The sequence below is a fragment of the Sinocyclocheilus anshuiensis genome, unplaced genomic scaffold, assembly GCF_001515605.1.
Source record: "Sinocyclocheilus anshuiensis isolate Anshui unplaced genomic scaffold, SAMN03320099.WGS_v1.1 scaffold190, whole genome shotgun sequence".
Lineage (NCBI taxonomy): Eukaryota > Metazoa > Chordata > Actinopteri > Cypriniformes > Cyprinidae > Sinocyclocheilus > Sinocyclocheilus anshuiensis.
Window position 1 is genome coordinate 1,827,285 of NW_015547663.1, and position 18,895 is coordinate 1,846,179.

General features: G+C 38.1%; 1 protein-coding gene across 1 annotated transcript in view; it reads left to right on the plus strand.

Annotated features, from left to right (window-relative positions):
• The window catches only part of rbfox3a (RNA binding fox-1 homolog 3a), a 451,725-nt gene that overhangs the window by 192,194 nt on the left and 240,636 nt on the right, over positions 1-18,895 (plus strand). The window contains exon 4 of the mRNA XM_016504819.1: positions 14,234-14,311. Within this exon, the coding sequence (XP_016360305.1) occupies positions 14,290-14,311 (22 nt within the window). The 5' untranslated portion in view covers positions 14,234-14,289. The remainder of the gene's footprint in view (positions 1-14,233; positions 14,312-18,895) is intronic.

Sequence of the window (18,895 nt, forward strand, 5' to 3'; positions counted from 1 at the left end):
TATTATTTTTTGTTATTGATTTGATGTTGTCTTCCTAATTGGGATTGTTAATTCCAATTGTTTTTTCTTTAATTGTTCTCTGATTAAATTCATAAGTAAATTATAATCATCAAATGTGTGTGGGGATACACACACACACACACACACACACACACACACACACTTTTTGCTCTTTGTTAGTAACTTGTAATGTAGCTAACTACTTTTTAACTTTAAATTACACGTAGCTTGCTTGACAAGCTACAGTCTGTAGGTGGCTTCCTCACACTGCAAGCTACTCGTGTGTTTGTGCTTGGTAGAATAAGCAGTAGCGTCAGCTGTAGAATCCCTTTTAAATGCATCTCAAAATGATTAGATCTCACTTAGCATCTTACCATTTCGCTTAGCAAGCATTTGAAAAGTAAGTAAGCGTCACCCACTAAAGTGAGGAAACAATCAAGGTTTGTAATGGGTCAAAAGTGTATGGATTCAAATTTTGACTATTGTGGAAACGTATGGATTTTTCACTGTTCTTTTAATTTTGAAATTAATTACTCTGCATTGTAGCCAGTCCCCGAGTGAGTTTGTAATGCATGTGTTAAGCTTATAACTGTGACAGATTTGCACCAAATGCCTGAAATTAGACTTGTGCTTTGAGAGGCAGCTCACATTAGATTGTTATTTGGCGGTTGAGCAAAACCAATTACTAGAGGAAAAGAATCATTAATTATTTAGCTTAGACCACACATTCAGTTCTGTAAACAAATTACCCCTAACATGTTGTAAGTGTGCCAACAACATTTTCAAATGACAAGAAGTTAGCGCTTCAAACTGAACAAAAGCTCCTATTATACAAACCCTTTTAAGACAGCCTCAGATTTCTCTCAATGTTAAATTTGTTTGCTACAGAACTGAACTGACATGTTTATTTTGATGCTTTTGAGAAGATCAGCAGCGAGCGACCACAGAAATACGGTTTTCGCTCGTTCAACGCCGGATGTTTCCATCTCAAGGGAAACTGACAAATTCTTTGACTAGTTTTGCTTGTGTTGGTTTAATCTCAGACTCTTTTAGAAGCAGATCTGTAGGCTTGCAGACAGCATTAGCGAGAACACAACTTTTTCAAGTTCATCTGAGTACTTCTCCAACTTAAATCTCGGTTCTGGGAAGATGGTGTCCTAATTTTCACCCCATCAAGTAGATCAACAAAGACCTCCAACAACAATCCAATGAACTCTGCTTTAAGTTTAAACTCAAGATCAACTCTGAAATCATAAATGTGTTCAACATTCTGCAATAAATATTTTTCAGATTTTCTTGACAATTTTAAGTCATAAAGTGTGCAGGATATATTAAAATACATCACAAGCTTTGACTGGCACATAAAATGATAATAAGGGCCAGTTTTACTAAACAGGGCAAATTAGCGCGAGAGCGCAATTCCAAAACAGCACCGATGAGCGTGGAAATTTCTGCAGGTGATTTACTAATAACGCGCAAATTAAAGAACACAGACGCAACATCTCATTTACATATCGACCAACACAATATACCAAGTGCAGCACAAATTAGCGTAGTCGCAAATAAAGAATAAGGTCAGAATATATATATTCAATAAGGTCAGGCGCAAAAATAACTGTGTCCACGCCTTTTCAGCGCTAATTCATCACTGCACATCTTTAGTAAATCATGACAGTACTATTTTAACGACAAAAGATGGTTTAAGCTGTTAGTAAAACTGGCCCTAAGTGGGACAGTCACGCCGGTGTCCTCCTGAACTCAACAGCGCCCCACAAATTTTACAATGTAAATCTGTGGTGAAAAGTGGAACTGCAGCATGCTCTAATTGAGAGCCATTTGGGCAGATTTTAGACTGCCTGCTTATTTTCACGTTACCTTATCTCGCTCCAGACCAAGATGATATCAGTCAGCTTCAGCCATGTGTCTGCATCAGGTCAGAAACTAGCTGGCATGTCTGTTTTTCCTATGTGCAGTAATGTTTTAAATTAATGAAAGTGTTAATCCTTTAGTTTAAATGTGCTCACATGAAAATATAGTTCTGTTGTGAATATAGTTCTGTCTTTATATAGTTCTGTTGTGTTTGTTTTATGTTTGTTTTGAGACGAGACATGATATTAATTTTCTCCCTTAAATTCCTCTACAACTTGTAACATTCAAAATCAACACTCAGAGACAATATTAAGGCAATAATTCTGTAGCAGACTATATTAAGGCAATAATTCTGTAGCATTCTATGTGTGTGTACTTCAAGCCTGTCAGTCAACATTAGCGTGCCGCCCACAGTCTGAATAACGCAAGGACAGCGATTAGACTAGAAAGACTATAAACTTTATTGAGTTTATTATAAACTAGCGCTACGACTCAGAATCTGCCCCACCTAAATTTACGGTCAGGAGCCGCTACTGTCTGAAATGTCAAGTCGTGTGGTTACCCAGATGCTCTTGGGTTAAACATTTGCATCGGTCGCATGCGCACATGGCCTTCTCGAATGTGTTTGAACGGTGGCGGCATCTGGACCGGGACGCTAAAACTAATTGAACGGCGTACCGCATAGATGTCAAAGCACAAAAGCCTCACCAGCCATTTGGACGCCGCTAAGAATCAATAGTGTGACAGCGATCCGAAGTGTGAATGCATTTCTGTTCATTGTCTTTCTGCCATTGTCAGCAAAATGAGCCTTTTTCATGCACACCAATCATCTCGCAGCCGTAGCATGCTCTCTGTCCTATCGCTACACGTTCGCTAGTCTATTTGGACCCTAAGGTAAAAGTGGTGAAAGTGAGCGAGCGCTACAGCTTGAGTAGCTGAACAACTGTCAGCAGGCTATTGACTGACACCTGCTGTTGGCATGTAAATTTGATTAATATTAGATGCCTTGTCTGGTTTTACTGCTGATTCTCAGCTGGGCCTGATGAGAGACTCTCTACTGAGGCCACTATGTTACAGTAATGGACAGCCTTTTAGCTCTCTCACCATAATCATAAATTTATCGCCTCTGAGTGCAGATGGTCCATAACCATGCATCACCATCAGACCCTCGCCGGACTGAACTCAGAAAGGGTCTTTTATCCTTCCTCTCTCTCTTTCTCTCTCTCGCTGGCTCTACACATCTCTCTCACTCTCCATTCTCCACAGTGCTTTTGCTTTCTGCAAACTAAACAGATATGCTGGACTGCTGAAATTCATTTCCACTCCCAGCACTCGTGCAATTTAGCTCCAATGAAAATGAAAGCCGGGTGATGGATGGAGCCCCTGTAAAACAGGATTATGTAATCGGCAACTTACTCCAGCCACCTTGCCCACAAAAAGCTTCAGCCGGGCAAGAACGATGAAATGAACGGAGGTTGGGAAAGGCCTAACCCCTTCTGTGTGTGTATGTGTTTTCTTGGCCAAAGGGTTGGCATTTTTCACTTCAGACTCTCTCTTCATCAGTACCCACTCAATCACTGCGGGGCAGCTGCCGGACTCCTACAGCGACCCTGTCAGGTGCGAAGAGAAAGGCAGATCTGCCAGGGCCCACTGAGTTTTCTGGGGAAAAATATATATTTTATGTACATATTTGGGGTCAGTCATTTTTGTTTTGGAAGAAATTAGAGTTTATCAAAAGTGACAGTAAAAACAATATACTGATTAGAATGATTTATTTTTGGCGTTTTATGCCTTTATTTCAATAGGACAGTATAGTGACAGGAAATGAAGTGGGAGAGAGAGAGGGAGGCGGGATCGGGAAAGGTCCACGTGCCGGGACTTGAACTCGGGACATCCAAAGCGCAACAGTGCGACATGTCGTTGCACTGCCCACGAGGCATATATGTATATGTGTGTTTATTATTACATCTATTAAACACATATATAAAATTTTTGGGACCAATAATATATTTTCCTCCCACTTACTATTATTACTCCCACAATAGTAATTATATTCTCTGAGAATATATATATATATATATATATATATATATATATATGTGTGTGTGTGTGTCTGTGTGTGTATAAGACATGTATTTCTAATTATTTCTGGAGTTATTTGGATTATTTTTTTTAATTAATTTTTTCCCCAATATCCCATGATGCTCTATCAACTCACTAACAAGCATGTATCATCCCCTCAGAGCTGCTACTCCTGTACTAATTCTATACATCTTCACTTGTGAGCTTTTTTTACTAAACATGCTAATCGCTAGCAAGGGAGTTTTTTTTTATCCCAGCATGCTTCTCGCCTGATAAAGAGGAGAGACCTGAACCTGAACTACCTGGGACATTTTAATGGCTCGTCAGAAAAATGGTGAAATATGACTAGAGGCTAACTGATCCAAAAATACCCATAAATCCCCGACCAGGGAGCTGCTGGTAGCGTCTACGGGGGGTAATCTATAACTCTGACAGGTTGGATAAAGGAAGAACAATTAAAATAATGAGAGGGCTGATTAATCTTTACATTAAATATTAAAAGCTCCTGGGGGGTGGTCATCCTACACGTGAGCAGTGATAAATGTCTGATATATGACTGTGTGTGTATGTGTATGTGAGAGGGGTTCATGTTTAGCACATCTCATTCTGCTCCGTTAGCAACTGTTGATTCTTGTAAAGCTGTAAAACATTGAGCTTTAATGCGTAAATCGTTTTATCTGACTTAAAATACACCTATAAGCAGTGCTGGATATTTAGGTGGGAAATACAAAGGTGCGGACCCTCCGGCAGCTGTGGTGAGTTAAAGGAGCTCCGGCCTGTGCTCTGCAACAGCAAACACTGATTCTAAATGGACCGAGAACAGAAGCTCTTTAATAAAGCCGAGGCAGAACACCCCCACCTCCCAGAATACACCACCCGTCTCTCACTAACCCGTGAAATCGAGTTCACCTCTGAGGATGGATGCGCGCCTCTTGCATCTTTCTCGTTCATCCGACACACACATGCACACACACATTAAGCGTTGAATTACATACTCAGTTCTCTCACGGGAACTTCTCTTTCATTTGTCTAGTCAGAAGCGCACAAAAATGTGACAGGCACCTCTGGCTTATTTAGTTTTACTTCATTCATCCTTTATTTACCCTCATGCAGTCTTCTTTTGCTGGAATATTCTACTGTACAAATGGTGTGCTGTGTACAGTACATTGTGTTGTGTGATTACACCACACCTTTCTCATATAGAAATGGCTGTAATGGCTGCCATAACATCACCTTTTACATTATGTGGTTCTCACATTTGGCTTGGTACAAATCAGTCAGGTCAGGTCAACAAAGGTTGCAAAGACATCAAACATTCAGCTTCATTGCACACAAACGTGAAGCAGGCCATTTTAGTTCCAGTTATTTGTTATTTGTCGCACATTTAACACCAGTATGAATTAACTCACATTGGCACAAGTGTCTGAATTTCAACTTGCAGGAACCGATTCAGACTAAACTGTATGACATTATAGGTTGCATAAAAGACCATCCAAATGAGGTGTTGGCATCAGAAATGAAAAGACATTCATTTTTGGAAAAAGCCTTGGTTGTAACAGTGGTGCCTTTTTTTTAAACAAAAATGATCATGTATTAACTTAAGTTTAAAGATGTTAATATTAAGCCATTTAAAATTAAACGTTTTCATTATTTTGACACTTTAACTGAATTTGATATTATTTATGCTTTCTAAAGACATGAATTTAATTGAAGTTTGTTTTATTCTAGCGACAGCTGTAATTTATAACTGTAAGAAGTCTCATGTAGTTTTAAGAAAAGCATGTTGTCTTATAATATCATTGGAAAATGAAAGAAATAGTTCAATCCAAAAATGAAATTTAGCTGGAAATGTACTCACCCTCACACCATCCAACGTGTGGATGAGTTTGTTTCTTCTTTTAAACGGATTACTGTACATTGCTTGCTCACCAATGGAAACTCTGCAGTGAATGGGTGCCATCAGAATAAGAGCTCAAACAGCTGATAAAAACATCACAATAGTCTACAAGTAATCCAAACGACTTCAGTCCATCAATGAATGTCTTGTGAAGTGAAAATAATGCTACTTTCTTCTGTGAAGAAGTTGTTTCATCTGAATCAGGAGAGAAATATGCACAGATCAAGCATTGTTTACAAGCGAAAACAGTCCAAAAGAGTTCTAAACAAATATGTTGGTGGGTTTTGATGTGAGAGGAAAACAGGGGATTGCCTTTTTTACTGGTGGCAAGCATTATTATGGACTCGTATTTTGGTCAGAAGTGAAGGTTTAAAATTAAAATGCTTTATTTGTTTCTTACAAACAAGAAGCTTTTCATTTTACAAGATGTTAATTGATCGACTGAAGTCTTGGATTATTGTGATTTTTTTTTTATCAGATGTTTGGACTGACGGCACCCATTTACTGCAAAGGATCCATTGGTGAGCAAGTGATGTAATGCTAAGTTTCTCCAAATCTGTTTTGATGAAGAAACAAACTCATAGTTTAAATTTTCACAGAATTTTCCACCAAATTTTCATTTTTGGGTGAACTATAATGCCTGTATTGTAGAGAGTCCTGAATCCAAACAAGCCCAAATGTTTTGTGTTTGTAACGCAAATAAAATTATAGATTATTTTAGAGCTTTATACAAAACTTTAAATCAGTCTAGCTGGAATGAAGAGCTTTTGGTGGGACCAACACTTAGAAATGGCACTTCTCCACTAATGACACTAAAGTCACTAAGTCAAGTTCATCCACCATGTTCAGGAAGAGAACGTACGTTTGTAACGACAACATAATTACAGCCGTTCCGTAATATAATGATATACTGTGGGATTCCAATGAAAACAGGATGACAGCCTTACTACCTCCAACAATGGCTCGATTTCCACTTTAACAACTCACTAAATCCACACAGCTTCGGAATAATTATCATAAAACCCGTTTTTCATCTGCCTCTATAAAGCAAGCACAGGTTGTTTTCCTAATCCTGAAGAAAGCCGTCGATGGTAAACCAACAGCGTTTCATGATCAGAGGCACATCCCGCCTAACGTCTCGCTCTCTTTGCTTAAAATGATCAATTTTAACAACATGCTTTACACCCTTGTTACATTTTATTGTATATTTATGTTTTAGTAAATCAACTCAAACTGGAAATAAACCAAGCTGTTGTTGGTAATTATTCACTTGTTGTTGATTTTGTTTTGGTCCTTTATTTTCACCCTTTTACGGTGGGCCGTATTTCATTTAAATTTCCATCTCTCCCCCCACTTTCAGTCAATGGGCTGCTTTGCCTGTTTTAATATTCAATGTCCCTCATGTTCAATTTGCATCAGACGTCCTAGTGTTCAATTTCCCAGAATCCTCTCTGTCCAACATAAATTGGGTGCATGTTACAGTGGAATGACAACACTACGGTCTTAATGGAGATGTCTATTAGCTGTATATTCAATCTTTTTACCAAACAAATGCAATATCAAAACCGAGCAAACCCACAGCGACGCTGACCGATGACACGCCATAGCAAATCCTGTTTCATGTTCATTTTAGTAAGGTCAATTTGAAGACTTCGGCTTGCCAGAATAAGGAGGATTTCAATTGCGTCGGCTAGTCAGTCAAGTCTATGTGTTTCATACTGGCTGTTTCTTTTCTTCCGAGGCCTTTTCGTCATTCTCTGTATGTGTCCGGTATAGTTATAGCAGGGCATTGTATTATTTATCTGCTGGGTTGGTTAAAGGCAGAGTCCCCAGAGTGGCCTGGCATTTGGGAATCCTCATTAACATTTGCAACATGTGGTTCAGCAGGGTTTCTGGTGAGAGTGCAGTCCACTGTTAAATATCTCAGCCTCTCGCCAGGGATAAAGCTGGTATTTACTGCTTACCTACAGCTATATGAGATGAAGAACATTGGGGTGGTAGTCGCTCATATTTTAGTTTCACTGTTGGTCAAAAGAAAGAGATGTAATGGGATAGTTCATACAAATAGGAATATTCTGCCATTATTTACTTATCCTTATGTCATTCCAACTTAACCTTATGTCATTTCTCACATGACTTTCCTAAAATAGTGGGCTGTTTGCACTTTTTCATGCAAGCATTTTTGCTAAAGCTTTAAAATGACTCAAAAGCGCCATAAAATATCATAAGTGGAACTGTTTCAAAGCACTATAAAGTCTAATGCAAATTGAACTTGAGGCTCATTATTTAGTTAGCCTTCTGTAATTCCAATACTGTTTGTGTTCATTGTGCAGGATGCTCTTTTTCAAGCTGTTTATCATGCATAATTTGAACTTTCAAGCTACAAAATGATTTAAAACCACCATGAAAGAATCATAAAATGAGTCATACACCTTATTTTAAATTTTTATTCACTAGAAATCTTGATACCAACCCTAGATTTCCTTTCATGAGAAAAGTAATGACATCTGTTTTGTGAAAGAATCATTATTTTGAATCAGTTGATTGAGATCGCAGAACCACTCAGAGTGATTCATTCACAAATCTAACCGATTCAGTTCCTGAATTGAACTCACTAACTCAGTAAGGTTGGAAGTTAATTCAAGATGAATATTATAATTGAATAACAACTCTTTTCCTCACATACTGTAAAGTGTGTGAGTCGTACCATTTTTATGGTGCTTTAGTAAGCTTGAATGCCATAAGTACGTGGACAAAAATGGCCTGTACAGGTTTCCTTTGGTGTTTCACAGAAGAAATAAAGTCATTCAGATTTTCAATGGCATGAGGGTGAGTAAATTATGACAGGTTTTTCATTTTCAGATGAGCTAATCCTTCAACAAAATCTCAAAGTACAGCAAAAGTCTGACAGCAGTCTCAAGCACATGCAAAAGCAAACATACATGCCACATCAATTCCCAGCCTAGCGATATGAGGTGAAACTCCATACAGAACAGGAACATTAGCTCTCACAGCTTTCATATATTGACCCAGTATGGAAATCAAATTACAGCAGGCTGTTCAAGGCTTAATATTTATGTCCAGACTCTCTATTCAGGCTCCCTGTAGGAAGAGTTGATGAGCTCCAGCTTGTCTGTAATTGAGAAGTGTTTCCAGGTCAGTGTGTGTGCCACTGTGCTCTGGTGTGTGTGAAAGGGGATATTTACTCTGTGAATGAGGGATGAATGGAGTTACAACTCTATTTACCAAAGCCTGTATAAGCTGCTCAACTAATCTGCTTCACAAAGCCAAGTAGAATCCAAAAGGATTCAGGCACAGCATTACAAAGTTAAATTGTTCTTTTATGCCGTGCTACTGCCCTGGTCATTTTGCTTTGCCCCCCCCACAACCTGTTCTCATCCTCTGTTGAAAAGATGTAGAAGCACATCCTTCACTTCTTCTTTCGCATGCAAGGAACTGATAGAAAGCATTATTCTGTCTTCTGATCTTTAAAACATGTATTGCTAAATCAATTCAGCCTCAGTTTCTGACATGGAATGGCCTCTCTAATGGAACATAAAGCTCTTTTGGCTGAAGAACTTTTATTTCTCTTTTGTTTTGTATTGTATTTCATCTTATTTATTTTCACAGTCTGCTATTATATAGAATTATTCATTCACTGCCAAAGCAGCATTTTAATCCATTGGTATGATTATCTTTTATTTATTTTTATTATTATGTTTTGTGCCAATAACGTCATTGGAAATTTCAAGTATTCTAAGTAAGCAAATCTATAATATCTGGATAAATTTATCCATTAGTATTCTCATTCACCTTAATGGCACATGCTTGGCAGGCGCAAGAAAACCTGGAAGTAGGCTACAGTTTGAAATATGTAATCTTTGCTCATCAGCCATGATAACAAGCAAAACCTTGACCCCTTTATTCTTACAACAGTATGTGTCCATTTCATGTTAGAATCTAAAGTCTGAAATCTCTGATTTGGCATTTTTAGGTTAGGTCAATATCATTAGTTACACATTTTTAGTAACTCTGCATGTTGCATCTTTACGCCACGTCAAGACCAAACCCGGAAAACAGGTCTCATCACTTACGTTTGTCAGAGAACGTGTTGACAGCCGTATTAAATAATGGCGATATCTATAGACTTTTAAGGTAATCAGTTAAACTAGCTAGCTGTTTTTATTGTTGACGTTTATTCAATTTTTTTATCTAAATGTTAGTGAAAAGAATAAAAAAAAACTTCATATGTGATGAACATTGGTTATGATACTTTTTGTATCTACTTTGAAGGCATCTTGAGGAAAACAGCGAAGCATATGCAAAACGCTTGAACCGGAAGCGGCGAGACCTGCTTCTGTTTGCAGAACAGAATGCGGAAGTCTGTTGCGCATAACCCCTATTCAAATGATTTGTTCAAAATTGTGATTCATTTAGGAACAAAACAAATGACTCTTCTTAGTGAATGAGTCATTGAATCATTCAGTCAACTCATTAAATTGAATCATTCAATCAAGTCATTAAAAACACTGATTCATTCAAAAAACTAAACACTTGTCTTTATGAAAGAGTCACTGAATCATTTTCTCAACAGTTTCATAAAAAAAAATTGATTCGGCTCTGTGTGCATTTGCAGTTGCGCGACAGCTCTGCAAATCTGCAATTATTTTCATTGTCGGGGCAAATATGGACAAAGTTATTTCCTGGAAGTAACTGGAAATGCATCTAAAAATGTAAGTTACATAATATCAACACTTTTTTATTGAATTGATTTAAAAAAAAGAAGCGATATCACGCTCACACGGCTGTGATGTGTTCGACTGTCGCAGCCACTTTGCTCTTGTGAAATTGCATAAATCTCACTTAAAATCATGCTTGCAGCATCACATGGCTCAAAATGTTGTCTAAAAATACACATTCGATTTGTGAACAGTTTAAATAAATGCACATGTCATGGTATGTACACCTGTCGCTTGTCAGACGCCTTGTTTTCATCTGCTTACATGCCGCAGACCTTTCATAGTTGAGATATAACATTTGTTATTGCACTGTTCTCATCATACAGCAGCCAACGGTTTATTTATTGCTGTGTATGAAACTAAATAGCTGGGCAAATAGACTTTAGTGGGATGCTATTTTCTTTTTGCTTGCGACATCAATGTAGTCCGAGTGATGGTTGTTTTATTGTTGTTTTTTTTCCATGGCACTCTTCAGTTCTGTGTTATTTATGCCTTTTTACGGTCCAAATAATTAATCAGCTCCGACACAACAGGAAAAGAAACAGCTTTTAATTACTTATGATGAAATAACAAATTATGTTGGCCTTGTTCCCAAAAATACTGGAGCCAGTGCATGGTAATTCATTACAGGGAGAGAGAGAGACAGTGTGGGAGGGAAACTGTGAGATATGAGCTCTGTTCGGATGAAATCAATACACATGCTTTGTGCATGTGTGTGTGTCGGCGTGTGTCTGTGTTATTGCATGAGATCCTTTGCGGTCCATCAATATCTGTTCAAAAGGTTGAGTGTCAGGCCGCAATGGACGCACTGATGCAATTAGATATCAACATACGCTAATGCATTAGACACCTGTAGTATATACTTGTAAATGAGCTAAATTTATCATCCTCCACCCTTGATTTTAATTACTTTTATCAATCCCGCTTCAAACACAGTTTATTTTTTATTTTATTTTTTAATTTGTCGAATTTGAAGTACAGGAAAGAGAAAAACGTCTCAGGTTACTTATGTAACCATGGTTCCCTGAGTAGGGAACGCCTACACAGGCAGCTGTCTTCTAAGGTGGCATCATAACTGTGATTAAACCTCATAAATAAATGATTTAGGATGCTCTGCTTCATCCAAAATCACATACTCAATGAGTACATACTACTTTGGAATAATTACTTCACAACCTGTGGCTTCATGGGATGGCCTAAGCCTATAATAAATACAACGCAATGCAAATATACTGGGTAAAAATATTTGGTTTAATTTTCAGTATTGAATTAAATATGTGTTTGTTTATTATTGATATATTCTCACTTTGTCTGCTATCATGGATTTTTTTCCCCCATTGAGTTTGTTACATTGCATTCTGGGGTTGTCTTATATGCAATGTCGTCTTAGTATTCAGTTCAAATGAGGTGTCTTATAGTATTGCTTATACTGTACCATTTGAAACAACCTTCACCTTAAAATGCTGCCTCTGTAGGCAGCTCAGTAGGTTTTGGAAAGGAGCATTTGTGTTTATACATGTTGGGTTCGGTGGATGGACACAAATACGCTCAGGGTTTTGTTGACATGCAGAGACCTCTGTTTTTCATTGCCACCCTGTGAGCCTGTTTTCAGGCAAGCGAAGCTAAATTCTTCAGAAATTAATTCTCTCTGAGTCGGTAGTGAACTGGATTTCCCAAAAGACTTCCTGCATCTCCGGGTTTCAGTTCTACTCTTGACCACAGAGGGGAACACTCGGAATGAAATTAGACACTTCCCCACAGAGAGCTACAGCCTCTCTCAGATAGACAGGCACAGAGAGAATGGACTTTGGGTGGAAGGAAAAAAGAAGGTTAGATGTCATTTCAAAAAAATTGTTTATCCAAAAATGAAATTAAAATTTTCTTTCATGATTTATTCACTCTTATCTTTTCTCAGACCTTACTTAAAGAAAACTCTGAGCACTGTTTTCATTTGCATGCAATTACAATAAATGGTGATTAATTATTTGAAGCTTCGAACATGATGGAAAATCACAATAGAAGTATCATAAAAGTGATGCATATACCTTTTTCTGCAGGTCTTCTGAAATCATACAACATCGTTTCTGTGAAGAAAGAGGCCAAAATTTAAGTATGTATTCATTAAAATGTAGAGATTTTTCAGATCTTTTCAAATTAATCATTTGATTTGGTTCTCACAAATTGGTTCTCGAGTTCAACTCAGTGATTGAATTAAGTAAATAACAACATAAATTTGTTTCTCTCACTTATGGCTTCATAAGACTTCACCACTTTTAAGGTGCTTTACATTTGTTTTTAAAGCTTCAAAGACTCATTCCTTATTTATTGTAACTGAAGAAGTGCAGCCAGCACATTTTTCAGAGTATATTCTTTTGAGTTCCACTGAAGAAACAAAATCATATGGCTGTGAGACAGAATTTTTGGGTGGACTGTCACTTTAAGAAAAAGAGAAAGGGTAATGAGAAAAGAGTCAAACAGAGGTAACGGGAAAAAATGAGCAAGTTGATAAAGAAAGAATGATACGCAAGAAAGGCAGAAAGGCATTCAATTCCAGCGTGGCAGAGTGCTGTTTTCAATAAACACATTAGTTCTATATTTTAGATTAATGCTAACAATTAAATGATACATAGGAACAACACTTTTATCAAGCCCCGTGAATATGGATGGGGCACTATGCATATTTAATCTGAATAGCCTGCAATAGAGGCCATTACGGCCATGTAATTACGGTAATGCTCTAACAGGGTCTTTTGTCCCGAGTGCTGCATTCACTCTCTGGTGCCCCATGTTTGTTGGGTTGTATATTTTTCTGTGTCCAAAGAAAACTTGCAGCACTATCATCTTTCCCCGTTTCTTTTTTCTTCTTCTTCTTCCCTCACACTCCTCTGGGTGAAGTGATTTCTTACTCAACACAATGTTTCTCTAAATAAGAATGTGATTTGAAGCCACCTGCTATCACGTACACACAGCCAAACCTGCCTTAGTTCAGTCGATTTTAAATTAACAGTGACACCAGGCCCATTTTCTCGCCAGGTCAGACCAACAGAATGATTATCCTTCTTATCCAACTATCAGACTTAACTGTTTCCAGTCAGAAAGGGTTAACGGGACATGAAGGGGTTTGTGGTTAATTTATGCCTTGTGCGCTTGCAGCTTCCATGTTTACGTATCCGAAGAGTGCCTTTTTGCTTTATTTATCTGTAACTACAGTATGTGTGGAAAAACACAAGCTGGTGTGTGTGCTCCAAATGTTACGGCAGATCCACTTCAGCACCAGTGTAGCATGAAGCTCGGTTGCCGTACATGCAGAGGATTTGGAGGTTCTGGTGGGGTTCTGAGCTTATCTGGACCCTGCAGGTCTTCTGACTGTTCCTCAATCCCCTCACACATTATCATAACAAGGGCATATGAAACAACAAAAAATAAAACTATTTAAGTCCAAACACAAACATATTCACAAAAAAACAAAGAATTCCAGAGCAATCTGTAATGTAAATTGGGAGCTCACCTTCTTTGTTATGGTAGACGGGGCTTCTAAGGAAATTTGAAATACCACTTTTTGAGGAATTAAATGTTTTTGTTTGTGTGTAATTGTGTGGCTTTCGTTCTCAGGCTCAAAACTTTTTGCTGTCTCTCTCTCCCGCAGGCATCAGACACCTCTGTGGTTGCAGTGAGACCCCACCTGCTCAGCAACAGCTGTACATGGAGACCCCCAGTTGGGCAGGTTAGTGTGTTTGTGGAGGTCATGGACTAAGTGTTTGTCTAATTGTGTTGTTTGGGTGTGGTTTTCTTCATTGGAACAGATTTGGACAAATTCAGCATGACTTCACTTGCTAACCTAATGATCCTCTGCAGTGAATGGGTGCCATCAGAATGAATCCAAACAGCTGATAAAAACATATACGCTCACACTTTATTTTAAGGTCCAATTCTTGCTATTAACAAACCATTCACTTTTGACTTTTGCTTCAATAAAATCCTAATCTGCTGCTTATTAATAGTTAATAAGATAATTGTTAAGTTTAGGATTAGGGATGTAGAATATGGTCATGCAGGATATGTGCTTTATAGTACTAATAAACAGCTAATATGTTAATAATATGCATGCTAATAAGCAACTAGTTAATAGTGAAAATTGGTCCTTATACTAAATTATTATCACATATACAATAATCCATAATAAGTAATCCACACAACTCCAGTTCATCATTTAATGCCTTGTAAAGCACACACCTGCATGTTTGTAATAAACAAATCCATCAAGATGTCATTTATTTTAAGGCTAAAACACGAGTACCCTATCCACAGTATTGCTTTCTCCAGCAAAAATATGCATTTATCAAACATTGTTTACAAGAAAAAACATTCCAAAATAGTTGTTGGTGAATATGTTGGTGGATTTTGATTTAGGGGACAACAGGGGATGGCCTTTTTCATTGGAGGAAGCATTATTAAGGAATTTGAACAAAAAAGACGGTTTAATGTTAAAACATCTTAATGATGGATTGTCGTTTTGGATGCCCTGAGTGTAAAATTTTCAGCAAATTTTCATTTTTGGCTGAACTATTTCTTTCAGTCAATTTTGTTGGTGTATTATTTTCATTCATTCATTAATTTATTCATTCATTCATTCATTCAATCATTCTTGTTTTCTTTTTATTTTCATTTCCTCTCGCCTAGGGCACCAAATGTCGGACTGCCATTGTTGACCCCTCAAAATATAGCTGCATGATCTTCCTGGTTTTGAGTTAGATGTTCTTTCAAGAGTGAATGGTGTTGTAAGCAAAGGTTGGATTGAAATTGAGTCTGGCTCTTCAATTCATGGGATGGATTTCGTATTTTTGCATAATTTACATTTACAGGCTTTTCTCTCTCTCCTATATCATCCTTATCCGCTGTATGTCTCGATGTCATTGTTGTTTTTCGTCTGTCTGGTGTGTTTCCTCTGTGGATCAGTTACATTACTAGAATTTATGAAAGTCATTAATTAAATATTACTCACAAACAGCAATAGCATTTTTCCCCTTTTTTTGCCCTCATGTTGTCTTCGAAATGGGCACGTTTTCTGCCAAACATCACAATGCCGTCCGCAGTAAACATTTATGTTTAGACATTAAGAAAGATTATGTACGACCAAGGCCTGTGGTGGACTCATAGTGGCCTTTAGTTCTTGAGAGAGGTGGAAATGAGCTTCTACCGCATCTGCGTTGTCACCGCACACCTCAGTGCTGAAATAATGGAGATAACTTGATTCACTTTCAAGCAAATGGGATATTTTAAAATGGCCCCCTTTCTCATTTTTATTGGCCTGTCTAAAAATGTCCCATAATGAGAAGAGGAAGTGCTGTCACAGGATGACATCACCCCCACACATGATGTGCTAAAACTGTAAGCGGTGGGATTTCAGGTGCCAAATTGATAAGTTAGACCTGTTATTCCCAAAATTGTAAAGATGAGGAACGATACATCAAACGAGGAGCTCCATGGCGTGACGCTCTTTTAAAACGAGCCGGATGACATTCTAAGTGGGGAGCCGGGCCGCTCTGAGAGCGCAGACCAGCGCCAGGTACAGCTGTTGTAACTCTTTCACTTAGCGGGGCCCCTACGTGGAGGCTCTCAGCCGGTACGAGGACCCGCGCTCACGACACATACGCACGTGATGGATTGAGTTGGGGAAAACCATCATCTGGTCGTGCACGCGCGTGCTGAGCGAGGTGGGCCCCACGTGATTAATGATATTTGCCTGGAGTCATCGAAAGCTGGATTTAAGTATTTTGGGTTTAAAGTAACATTCGTCTCTATTGTTCACAGCGAGAAAGGGATTAGTCAAATTCAGCCACGTCTCGGCAGACGACGACGCTCCAACCCCTGGAGCACGCTGTGTAACAGTGCGGTTGTCTCACTCTCGCTTCGACAAATTATTCATGCAATTTTCGCCCGTTTTGTCTGATTATCTACAAATCTCTCTCACGACTGAGTTTATCATCCTGCCAAAATCATTTATTTCTCAGTAGTATTTCCGCTGAGTAAATGTTTGATGAATTGCTGTCATTACGCCTGTTTTTAAAGTGCAAATATATTCTGCCAAATATAGGACTTTGTTTATCACAGTAATTTTGCAAAAACGCAATATAAATTTGTTTAACTTTTTTTTTTTCCATGTTAAATCAGACCTCAAAACATGGCAATATCAGCTTTATCAGATTAAATAATTGTCAGTAAACCTTTAAAAAATAATATTTGTTTTTTTAAGCAAATAACAAATAATTTTCAGTAAACAACCATTTTTTATAGGCAAATGTAAGGGGCCTTACTTCAGTGCATTCTTTTTTCCCCATATTTCGAGTTCTGCGTTCCCAAGGTGAAGGGTCATTGATGCCATTAACAGAATGGACAGCGAGAGCGAAAATTCCCTTTTGACAACTGAGTAATGAGATGAAATGATAGACCTGGCTCGGGTCTGGCACTGGTATTTTGTAACTGTAAACGTCCTGAACTCAGCATTAAACTGACCATCTGATCCAAAACTAACAAAGATCCTCAAGGTCAAAGACTCACTCCTCCCTCTAAAATAGTGTTACTTAAAGTGCTTAGCAAAGCATAATTTGTGCACCGTGTTTCCTTCGGCTCAAATAAATCACTCAGCGTAGATGGTCAAATACAAACTTCGGATTTCGACTGACACGAACGGACTTACCTTTTTCGAGCACTGAGCCAGATATCAGCCCTCTCTGGTCAGATGCTTTCAAAAAGTGAAGGGGTGAAAGAGCAAAGATTGCACCTGACCGCCTTGCCGCTCTGTACGTCTGCAGCTTCTATGGATCTGTCAGTGGAAATCCAATTGCTGGGAAAGCGTTCAATCCTAACTCGGTTACCTTGGTGGATAGTGACATCCACTGTATCCACTGCTGCCTGCTTGAGCTGTTTGTTTTAGGCCTAAATCATGGCGGATGGGGTGTGTGCGAGTGTGCAGTGAGGAAAATATACATTTGGAATTACTCACAGTCAAAGCAAAGCCTTACTGGAGACTTCAAAGAACAGAATATTATAATTCATGCTGTAAAATATTGAGAACCAGGAGAAATATGCAAAAGAGTGCTTACTCAGTATCTGCCCTTTTTATACACCACTTATATATTACAGTATGCTGTCTTGCAGTGGTACTGCGCAACAGGTTTTAAAGAGACAGCTCACCGAAAATGTAAAGTTTTGCGATCGTTTACTTGTCCCCGTGTTGTTCTAAACCTGTGACTTTCTTTCTTCAGTCAAACACAAAAGGAGATGTTTTGAAGAATGTTCAAAATGCTTTCTTACAAATAATGAAATATGATGGTGACCATAGCTGTCAATGTGCAAAAACATGATAAAAGCATCATAATGTTATATTCCAAGTCATCTGAATCATATGATGGCTTTGTGTGAGGAGCAGGTTCACCATTAATATCAGAAATTATTAAGAGGCAATATTTTAAGGGGCATTTTATACCTTTTATAAGGGCCTTTTTTCTCGACTACTAAAAGAATAAATATGTTAAAATTTGTATTAATTTCATTTAATTAAAGATTTTTTTTTATATATTCTTTACTCGCTAACCAATATTTCTAACCAATGAAATATTTTAGAGCTTGGCATACATAGAAAAAATGTATATTGCTAAAAAGTATAAAAAATGCATAGGAGTTATTAATTTTCTTTATTTATATTACTTTTCCAGATCTAGAAATCACACTTTTAAAATTAGACTACTTCGTATACACAGTATACGTATACAAAAAAAAAAAAAAAAGGTTGAGGGTGAATTAAAAAAAATATATATCTTGATTTTTAGTTGTTTTAGCTCATTTCTCATTTTCATATGATGTTGCTAAAAAGAACATTATTTTGTGTATTTGGTGTAATGAAATGTGTTTATGCGGTTTAAGGTTCAAAAAACACATTATTTTCCACATACTGTACATTATTGTTTCTCCTCTATGCCCCGCCTTTCTGAAACACGCCGATTTTTACAAAGCTCATCGTTCTGAAAAGCAATGTGTGCTGTGATTGGCCAGTTTTGGAAAGCCAAACAAAGTAGTTTCGCTTTCAGAACGAAACACAGCATCACACACGGCGGCCTAGCATGAGCGGCGGTGGCCTAGAGTGAGCAGAGGCGGCGGGCTTGAGAACGGCGCGGCCGGCGGATTCGACGAAAGAAGCTTGCGGCAACCACATGTGACGACCCCTCCGCTTCGTCCACGGTGAAAGCCGATCCGGTGATCCACAGCGCAAAGTTGTTGTATTTCCTGTATTTCCAGCACGGATCAGCTC